At 33.4% G+C, this 10,601-nt stretch overlaps 1 protein-coding gene and 2 long non-coding RNA genes across 4 annotated transcripts; 1 reads left to right on the top strand and 2 right to left on the bottom strand.

Annotated features, from left to right (window-relative positions):
• Positions 1–177: 177 nt before the first annotated feature.
• Positions 178–2,172, bottom strand: LOC148307938 (uncharacterized). The gene is made up of 3 exons (XR_015837762.1): positions 2,039–2,172; positions 1,440–1,952; positions 178–496 (listed from the first exon to the last, which is right to left on the bottom strand). It is a non-coding gene; the product is annotated as an uncharacterized LOC148307938 (long non-coding RNA).
• A 1,116-nt stretch (positions 2,173–3,288) lies between these two features.
• LOC148307937 (angio-associated migratory cell protein-like) lies at positions 3,289–7,892 on the top strand. 2 transcript variants are annotated; one of them, XM_088262580.1, is made up of 5 exons: positions 3,289–3,440; positions 3,954–4,571; positions 5,457–5,634; positions 6,366–6,482; positions 7,452–7,892. In XM_088262580.1, the coding sequence occupies exons 2-5, from the start codon at positions 3,957–3,959 to the stop codon at positions 7,757–7,759; spliced, it is 1,218 nt and encodes a 405-aa protein (XP_088118706.1). In that variant the 5' UTR covers positions 3,289–3,440; positions 3,954–3,956; the 3' UTR covers positions 7,760–7,892. The 2 variants fall into 2 exon arrangements, with proteins under 2 accessions (XP_088118706.1, XP_088118707.1); XM_088262581.1 differs by lacking the exon at positions 3,289–3,440 and adding an exon at positions 3,489–3,625.
• Positions 7,883–9,963, bottom strand: LOC148307936 (uncharacterized). The gene is made up of 2 exons (XR_015837761.1): positions 9,639–9,963; positions 7,883–8,566 (listed from the first exon to the last, which is right to left on the bottom strand). It is a non-coding gene; the product is annotated as an uncharacterized LOC148307936 (long non-coding RNA).
• Between the last annotated feature and the right edge of the window lie 638 nt (positions 9,964–10,601).

Here is a 10,601-nt window from a genome sequence, read left to right as displayed (position 1 = left end):
TAAATTTGAAACTATCAATTTCAAATTACAAATTATGGAATAGACTATAAAATAATAATAATAGTAACTTATATTGACATGGCTAGTTTTTTCTTTGGCTGATTCATATCCGCAAAAATGAGTGATATCTCTGGTTCCAATCTAGAATTAAAAGGTTATGAAATAAAACAAAAATGGTAAATACTTATAATTTATTCAATGACTATTTTTATATTTTGAACTAAATAATGTCTATGGTTATAATTAAAAAAAAACACTCTGAATATCTAGATATCTTACTCTTCTTTATTTTCTTCTTTGCCTTTTCTAAGCATATCTACATATTGATCGAGTTCATTTACAATAATCGACTGATTTTTTGACAAATTGTCCACAACATTGGAAGCGCTCTTGTCTAGAAGATGACATAAATGGGAGAGCATTGCGGGCAAAGCAGGAAAAGCGGCATACTTCACCATTTCATTTCTGGATAATAACTGCCCGTCAACTATCCCAGCTGAAATTATAAAAAGAAGATTACTAAATAAACAATAAGGTATTATTGGCCATATTAAAGCCCGTAATAAAATTATTCAAAAAATCTAATTTGCTTTTGTTAAGCTATGTGAACAAGCGCTACGGAGGCCTAATAACTTAAAGAAAAACATCCTCACTTAAAATAAATAAAATTAAAACTAGACTAGGTCAAGAGGTTGGTGATCGGTGTTTTAATATGACACATAACAAAACTTTGAACTTTGTGTTTAAACAAATTAGAAAATAAATCATACATAGCTAGGATTACCATAACTATGAAGCTCCTAACCGGGACAGGTAGGGAAAATAAACAAATACAGTGGAACCTCTTATAACGAGCATTATTCATTCCAGCATCTTACTCGCTAAGCGAAACATTTTTTCCCCTAGAAATCTATGTAAAATACGATAATGCGTTCCATGCCGAAAAAATACTAAATTTTTGTGTATTTTTTTTTATAAACGTTTATGTATGTAAAATTACTTGTTAAAATAAATTGTTAAGGAGTGTAACAACTCCAAATACAATTTAAATTTTAAAATAAAAAAAAAATAAAAACATTTGTTTTTGCTGACGCTTCAAAATTTGGCGTAAATGGGTCAAAGCATAATCGTTGAATAAATTTGTAGCGCGAATAGTCACCCACTTATTAGAGTAATGCTTCTGAATGTATGGTACAACAGTTTCTCATGCTTACCGAAACTGTTTTCCCATAATTCTATGTAAGGAATGCACCGTCTGAATAGATAAATAGAGAGTGCTTGCGCAAACCGGGTCAAAATATAAACTGGCCGGGACTCCGGGACCCGTGTCTGAAACCGGGACAATCCCAGTCAAACAGGAAGTATGTTAAGCCTATTGTAGCTGCAAGAGCTTTATACCATTTAAAAAATAAATCAATAAACGAATATTAAATTCTTACCAATTAGCACAAACTGGGGAAGCTTTTTCAAAATTCTAAGCAATGTCATTACTTGGATTTCTTCAGAAAATATTATTTGTGTATGTGAAACAAACAAGGGTTGAATACTTTCGAAATTTGTGCCCTTCAAAGCCATCTTCAGAATGTTTTTACCATAAGTTCTCAAGTGCATATTTTCAAACTTTAGATCAGAAAATACTTCGTACTTTTCCAGCATTGTAACAGGATTGACATGAACAAATGCAACCATTTTGGAATGGTTGAACCAGTTTAGACATTCTTTAGCAAGAATACGCTCAAATGGGTTCTCAACTTTGACTTCTGGATTACGATTAATATTTGAACACTTGTTTGCGACATATCTCGTACTCTTGAATGTACCTTTCGGATATATTGGTTTACATGTATCTATTACAAGTTGCCGTAAAAAATTGGGCTTCTTGGGTCTCTGAATATTAATTTTCCCTCTAAACCTTCTTAATTCATGCATCGGCGTCTTAACTTGGAGCAGGACTAAAAAACATAAATAAATTGAGCATAAATCAATAAGATAATAGGTACGTACTTTACTAAAAAATAAAAAATGTTTAGAAATTTACCATTTTGTAAAAACGACATTTCAAAAGTTACTTAGTGAGTGAACTTATAAAACTAAAACTGTAAATTAACCTTAAAACAATTTTGACGTGCAATTACTTTGTAGCCATATAAAAAAATTTAGAGGTAAGTAAGTAAGGGTTTTTTTTGTTTGTTTTGAGGTTTGGTTTTAAAACTGGCAACATTGTATCTACACTTTGACTTGTAGTCAGTACGTTTTGCCATTTTACCATGAATAGAATGAATGACCATTCGTTCGGCGAATGGCCGGAAACAATATTCAGCCTGATCCTCTTTTTCAACTCAAAATTTTGTTCACTGATGAGGCACATTTTTGATTAAGTGGCTACGTCAATAAGCAGAATTTCCGAATTTGGAGTGGAGGAAACCCAGAATACTTTGTCGAGATGCCCTTACATCCATTAAAAGTCACTGCTTTGTTAAAAAAGCTTTACAATAACTAGATTTTTTTTAAACATGAAAAGCAAGGAAGGAAGATTCATATGTCCGCTTAATTATCTGTAATTAAACAATATTAGCAAAAGATAACGTTATTTTATGAAAAAAGAGAGTTGACTAATAGGAAGCTAGATGCAACCTCTTCCAAAACGACCCTATGTGGGATGCTATAAAAGCAGTACAAGAAAAATCCCAGCTCTCTTGCAACTCTCTTGTTCGCTTGTTCTCTTGCTCATGTTCCTCTGGTGCTCTTGCTTCTCCTGCATTACTGACAGCTACACTGACACGTGGAAACTTCCTCGCTGAGACATATAAACTCTGGACCGGGACATCCACCTGAGACGGGTAATTGAAGCCAGCTATTTTCAGGCTAACTCTATGCAACTGCCTACATAAAGCAGCCTTCAAGGATCCAGTTTCACTATCATAGCCTGCCACATCCAGCCTTCAACTTCTGCCAAATCATTTACAATTTTTTAAATGTACAAATGTAAAATTATAGTAATAGTTATAATAATATATTTAATGAAAGTATTTGATCACACATCTCCATCTGGTCAATGTTCGGTTCCAAAATAAAAATTGACAGTAAAAAGGTGGTGATAACTTAAATGATCGCCCAACAACCGTACTACACTCTGTTCACAGTTATTTTACCTTTATTTTTTTTAAATAATTAAATCAATTAAAGTAAAAATATTTTTTTTTGTAAATTGAGCTAAAATATCTGTGAACAGAGTGTAGTATATAATCTTTGAATCGTACACAATAAACGAACGAACTCCGACATCCTGTCTATCTTTACTATCAACCGAACGCTATCAACTGTCACATTCGGTTTGAGATGAAATCAACAAAAAAGTCTGGGAGCACGTGGTGATTGACAGTATTATTATTATATAAAATATTTTTTTTATTATACATTAAATAAAATACTGTTACCCGGTAATTTTATTTTTCATATTAGTTTGTTTATATTTTTAAAGCTTTGCGCCGTAGAAACGTAAATTCAATTAAAATATACCTGAATAAAAGCGATTTTAAATTTTAAATTGCTCACGACGAATAAAACATTACTACGTACCCGATTTTCTCATAAGATAACAATAAATATTGTTTTAAATAATTAGGTTAGTATTCAATACGTATGATGTATTTTGGATACTTATTCTGCTTTTTTGTATCTTCGGACCGTTTTCTTCTAATATTCATTTCATCCAAATGTCATATTTTACTCAAAGAGAAAATCCTTCCATTGTTTTCTTATTTAAAATCCTCATTGCAGGAGTGCTATAAATTTTCTTGAGGTTTCAAACCATTTTGTTTCCCTTGGACATGTATTTTTCCTGTTGCCTACTTTTCAGTGGAGTCATTGTTTGTTAGTTAGTTTGTTTAATAGTTACTTGATTTTTTATCAGTTAGATGTGTAATATTTTTTAAAAAATACATATTTTTCAGAAAATGAGACTTGAGACTCCACCGTCATCAGTCCACGGAGATGATGAAATTATGGATAACGGAGACCTAAATGAAGAAGAGTTACTTTATGTCGGTGACATAGATGAAGTGCTAGATGCTGCAGAAAGGGAAAATTCTGATGATGATAACTCGGACATATTAGAGGGAGAACCTCCGGTAGACGATGCTAAGATTGTGTTCTCTAAGCATACAGGATCAGTGTTTTGCGGGTCAATCCATCCGGCTGGAAAAATCGCAGTGACAGGCGGAGAGGATGACAAAGCATTTATCTGGAATACAGAGACGGGAGATGTTGTCTTGGAGTGTACAGAGCACATGGACTCTGTGGTGTTTGCGGACTTCAGCCATGACGGCGCGTACCTGGCCACCGCCGACATGGGCGGCTCTGTGAGAGTACTAAAGTGCCCCGGAGCCGGTGAGGAGAAGTGGGAGTGCGTATGGGACTACCAAGCGGGAGACTTGACCTGGGGGCGCTGGCATCCCGCAGCTAGGGTACTGTTCTGCGGAGCCACTACGGGTGAAATTTACATGTGGAAAATTCCATCAGGCGACACTAAAGTCTTGCAAGGTCACGGGCAGAAATCAGAATGTGGAGTGGTGAGTTGTATTATTATTATTTTTAAATATCATTTATGTGATGAAGGTGGTATTATTTAGCCCCTCTATATATCTGTATTCTTCAGAAAGTAGTACTGAGTCTGGACTGACATAAGTGATAATAACTAATAAATGTATATTGATAGATTAGAGTCTAAAACTACTAAATTCTTTGGGGTCCTCAAGCCAGATATACACACAGCAGCTTGGAGCTAATGCGGTCGGATCATTCTTCAGTTTCAATACAAATGCCCCATAAAATCCCAAAATGAACCAACTAGAGTAGTCAGTTTTACACTGTAAATAAAATTTCACAATTTTTAAACAGACCTTATAAAGTATTAAGTAAATAGAGTTTTGTTTTTTGAATATTGAAAGCATTAACTTTGTGGATCATATTGATATATTATTTTGAGAAATAAAAAGGCTTTGTTTTTTGATCCAATTACACTTTTATTAACCAACTAGTTTCGGCAACAACCTGTTGCCCTTTTCAGGGTTTAATTTATGACTAAACAATTTAGTCATAAATTTAACCCTGAAGAGGGCAACAGGTTGTTGCCGAAACTAGTTGGTTAATAAAAATGTGAGTGGATTAAAAAAAAAGTCTTTTTATTTCTCAAAATAATATATAGAGTTTTACCCGACCTATATTTTAATTTCTAAACAATGAAAGCTGTGTTTTCATTTTTAAAAAAAAAACTAAGTCTTCCGAGCTAATAAAGCCAAATCCTTTGGATTAACAGAAGGCCACAAAAGAAAACCCTTTGAAGCAGTGGCGTGATTTATTTACAGAATTTTATGCCGAGTAGGCATAAGTATTAATGAGCTAATGAAATGTGTTTCTTTACTAACAAGTACAGTAACAATTCATGTTTATTATAGATATTGACCGATGGACGTCGATTAGCTGCAGGATACGAGGATGGATCATTGAAAATTTGGGACCTTAAATCTTCAACAGTCATTCATCATATAGCTGCCGACTCTGCTCACTCAGTATCCATAACGGCAATTGATTCCTACCACGATAATAATATCATCGCTACTGGTTCCCTCGATGGTATAATTATGATTATTAAATATATTTTCCAGATGTTTTCACTGCCGTTACAATGATTATTTTCAAGTTATTGTTATTTATATTCAGACTGTAGTGTAATGGTCCGCCTCCGTAGTGTAATGGTCAGCGCGCTCGGCTACTGTTCTGGAGGACCCGGGTTCGATTCCCAGGGGGGGTAAGAATAAATATTAGTGATTTTTTCACTGTAATATTTATTTAATATTACCCTGGACTGGTACTTGAAGCGGAGGGCTGATCACCTTTCCTTCATGTGTAAACGATCAAGATAACACTGCGTTTATATGACGCAGTGCCCTATGCACCATTGGGGTGCGGATAAGGGTTTTATTATTATTATTATTAAGAACATCCCGGAGATAATCTCTACAATGACAGTTGAAACCTTGGGTTAAAAATAAGTTCTAATAATAAAATTATTATATTCAAAGAGAGGTACTTCCACCAAAAATTGTACTGTGTAGAATGCCTTGCATATCATTGTTCTCAGGATGTAAACTGCATCATTAACGCCTCAAGTGTTCATACATTTTTTAAATATTTTTCTTTCCATAACTCTTCAAAATGAAATATAATCCAATTAGAAGTGGAAAGTTCAATTATACAATGAAGTAACATTTTATAAAAATGTTTTTATTTATTTTTGAAAATAATCTTCAAAATCGTTGGTGCAGTACATATTACAAAAATGTTAAATTGGTTTTTATTTTCAGGTAAAGTTGTTTTAACTAAATCGGCTATTGGTAAAACAATTGGTATACTAGATGCAGGTTCAGAAATCGAAGCCTTAGCATTTTGTAAAGAAAACTCCCTCGGTTTCTTAGCTGTTGGTATGTATACTTATTCCATACTGATTAAAACTTAAATAAATAATAAAAATTATACATTTTGTATTTGTACTACAATTAAATTATAATTTTATTCACTTTATCATTTAAAATGTCTTAGACCAGGTATGTCAAACTCGCGTCCCACGGGCGGCATGCAGCCCGCGAGTATCTTTTGCGGCCCGTGGATACCCGCGGTTATACTTTTAATTTATTTCAAATCTTCATTGAAATCATTTTTATGTACGGGAAATTCTTTTACAAAATCATTAAGTTGGATCTATTGTACCTGTTTGTAATGTGACTGTCTATGATAATAAACTAAAGTTAGTTAAAAAGGAAAATGAGATTTTTGAGTTTTTTGATGTGGCCCTTTGGCGTACCCAAAATACCTTCTGCGGCCCTTGGTGCCTTTTGAGTTTGACACCTCTGTCTTAGACCATGACACATGTCAAATGACTGTCTAGCTGATGCGTGTTTATATCTACTAGACCCATCTGTTGACATGTTCATGTGCATTTTCTTCACTCTTTTTTTTAACTAAAGTTTTTTTACGCCTGCGGGAGGAAGGGATTTGATAATCGTGCACATATAGTTTAGACCTGAACAAAGAAATTGGTTCATGAAATTCCTATAAAAAAATTAAATGATTCCTTCTCTTCTGATTTTTGAAATTAGGCCGGCGCAGAAGGTAAAAATATATTTCCCGTCCTTAAACATCAAGCGACCTAACGGGTAGAAATACCTTACCCATTCTTAGTGTGTTAAAGTAATGCTGTTTAATAAAATGTTCTACCTTTGAATAAAGGCTAAACGTACTTTTATCATATTCATTACTTTAACTGTTAGATAATTTTTTAAGAATTTTGGAATGATCATTTCAAAATATGTATGTCTTGGATTAGTTAAAAAATAGTGGAAAGTTAACTGTAATGAAATGTTAAATGATCTTTGTTTTATACTTTATTTTAGGTACTTTAGATGGGTCTATTAGCATTTGGGATGTAGGAAGACAGACTGTCAGGCACCGATGTGCAGATAGTAAAGATGAAAATGCATCTGGTGTTACTTCTCTTCTGTGGATTAAGTCATTTTTAGTGGCTGCCTGCTTAGACGGGAGTATAAGAATATTTGATGGGAAATCTGGAAACATAATCAAAACATTGACTGGACATCGTGCGGAACTCCTCGATATTTCATACTCACAATCTTCTAATGTTCTTTTAACAACATCTGAAGATGGAACAGGCAGAATTTTCAATTTTGATGTATCAAGTTGATTATAGAATGCTTTAAATTATTATTTTTTTATTTATGTTCCTGTTTACAAATTTATTTAAATAATATATTTTTTTGTACTTTGTTTACGAAGACTTTAAGCCTATAGTTATTAAAATAAACTATTTTTGACATTTCAAATATTTTTTATTTACGAGTACATACTCGGCTCCCCCCAATAAATAAAATCTCTTCTGTTTGGGAGTCCACTATACTTGTTTTATTTTGAACCTCATTGTTATCTAGATTTATTACTGTCTCAACATTGAGGATACGAGAATCTGCCAGCTCCAGAGGACAGATGTCCAGAGGACACTCCTAAGTGGACAGAGACTTCCTTGCTCGTCATCAGTGGCGTACAGGACCATTATGAGTGATGCCGAGGAACTTTCTGCAGATTTAGAGGTTTTGGAGTCTGTTGCAGTAAAAAAAAAACTAAAAAAGGGTATGGTTGCAGAATATTTGTGACTAACACTTCAATTTCATAGGAGTGGCTGGATCAGCTCTCTGATAGCGGCAATCAAACGGAAGACTGTCGAGAATTAGCAGCATTATTGGGATGCTGTCATGACTAGACGTTGGACTTTTTCTTTCTTCCCCGACGTTAGTAAAATACAGGAATTGAAGTCTTCATGGGCCACTATGTTGTCCAACTGGTGTCTGGACATGGAGAGTTCAGGGGATAGCTTCATGAGCTGGTCTTAGTGGAGAATCCGGGCTGTGTATGTGAGGCTCCATCTTAGACGGCAGACCACATCCTGTTGAGATACCCTGTCCTAGACTCGGAAAGGGAGCTCATGCTTGACGGTCTGGAAGTTAGTCAGCCAGGATGAATTTTAGATTTTTTTTCAAAAATATGAACAACTATATATATGAAATTGACAAATTTTCTAGGTCTCAACTTGAGTTTGCAAGGAGGAAAAGTGGGATTTTTGTGAGAATGGACGTTGTACTTGTGATTCTGTATAATTATGTTTGATCAAAGGTGATACATCATAAAGGTATTTTTTTAATGTTAGGTACTGTATTATGCTGTCTTTCTGTGTTGTGGTTAGGACTTTGTGCTAGGGTTGTTTTTCCATCGTTTGTTAGGATTGTGTTAGATTTTTGTCAAGAAAAATTATAAATAAATTATTAAAATTTTAGTAAATCAATTAGAGGGTGAGTACATAAATCCTCGAAGACCGCCTGCTTCCACTCCACCAGGGATCGGGCTCATAGAAGCAGCTTGATGGTAGGTTAGTAAGTTAGTTTATATGCAAATTTTTCTTTTATTATATTTTAATAAATATATGTTTATTTCTTAACATAACTTCAACTTTAAATTATAAATAAAACACCTGTTTTGTACCACTTGAGTATTAGTGATAAACAAGTATTTTATTTATAATTTAATCATGTCTTATCACAAAGTGAATGCTGTAATAATAAATAACCAACAACTTTTTATTTACTGCCTTACCAAAAAATATATTTTCCTAATGTTCTAAAAATATCGTAATTTTTGCTCTTATTTTCAGTGTGCTTTGTGCTTTGAGTAGCTGGTTTTTCTTGTTAAAAAAATAGTAGAGTACAGAGGGTTAAAATACTTGAAAACCTTTTTTAATTTCTTAGTCGTCATAATATTTGTGATAAGATATCAGTGCGATTTATCCGACGAAAGATCCATTGTTTCGGTATTCACTGATGCGGATCATCTAAATGCTCGGATCTTTTGAACTCTAAAAAAAGGATATTTTGAACTTTTTATGTTCAAAATATCCACTTTTAGGTTAGTTGTCTCTTTCCGTGCTGTCAACACGTGCCAAACACATGCGTCGTACTAAGCGAGTAGGTATACATAAGCATATAAAGTGCAATTTAAAAATTATTTTTATTTACCTTTTTCAAGTTTTCGGATTAACCGAGAAATCGATTATACGGGATTTTTTTTACCACATATCCAGGAAAATCGGGAGTGTACGGTATATGGCTGAGATTAAGTTACAATAATTAAAATACTTTCAAAGAAAGTATAATACAAATCTGTTTCCATAGTAAGTATTGTGCATGACGTCCCATCTTAAATTACCAGGGGTGTCAAAATAAATGTTAAGTGTTTTTTTTCTATTAAAATGTTTATTTATGCCTCGATACTTGAGGTTCAGGACTTGGACCTTGTCTTACATTCAAGTTAATATAACATTAATCAAATATAGTGCCTAATGCAATGCATCATTGAGTAGATGTAAATTTTAGAAGAAGTTGCGGATATACTCAAATATTTGGCACAAACAATATTTGTGTTATGTTTGTGCCAAATTGTATTTTAAATTATTTTAATAAAAAGGATGTTCACAAAATGTGTTTTTTTTTAAAGATGCAACTGGTCAATGTTATGGTGATAATAACCCTTTTGCACATGGGTTGTAATGTTTATTTTAAATATCAACATTGAAACGTCATTGAAGAGAGTAAACGACATTTGTAAAGTTTTCATAAGATTTGTTTTTTTTTTAATCAAACCTTAAACCCAAATTTATTAGAATGATATTCAGAGAGAAATCGTGAAAAGTTGTCATCGAATTCACACGAGACCAGATAAAAAGACCAGAAAAATTACGATTTTCACTCTATCAAAACTTTTTTTTTAAATATACGGTAACGGAAATATTTCTAAACTTATTTTGACCAAAATGCCGCTTACATACTGTCGACTCTCTAGCGTCGATAATCTCTGTTAGTGTTTGCATTACTCACATAGCAATATTATCAGGATATTCTGCCATAGAAGCCGGAAGTATGTATGTAGCATGCAAAGTATGTAAGACTGTTCCGCAGGACTATTTCAGTTGACAATCATTC

The sequence above is a fragment of the Brachycentrus maculatus genome, unplaced genomic scaffold, assembly GCF_059751285.1.
Source record: "Brachycentrus maculatus isolate JH-2025_06_01 unplaced genomic scaffold, ASM5975128v1 h1tg000185l, whole genome shotgun sequence".
Taxonomy (NCBI): Eukaryota; Metazoa; Arthropoda; class Insecta; order Trichoptera; family Brachycentridae; genus Brachycentrus; species Brachycentrus maculatus.
The sequence above is the reverse complement of the archived record's forward strand: the minus strand, read 5'-3'. Positions and strand labels throughout refer to the sequence as shown.

Coding starts and splice junctions, on each gene's coding strand:
- LOC148307937 (XM_088262580.1), top strand. CDS start 3,957: ATGAGACTTGAGACTCCACCGTCATCAGTCCACGGAGATGATGAAATT. Junction 4,572..5,456: donor AGAAATCAGAATGTGGAGTG/GTGAGTTGTATT, acceptor TGTTTATTATAG/ATATTGACCGATGGACGTCG. Junction 5,635..6,365: donor CGCTACTGGTTCCCTCGATG/GTATAATTATGA, acceptor TTTTATTTTCAG/GTAAAGTTGTTTTAACTAAA.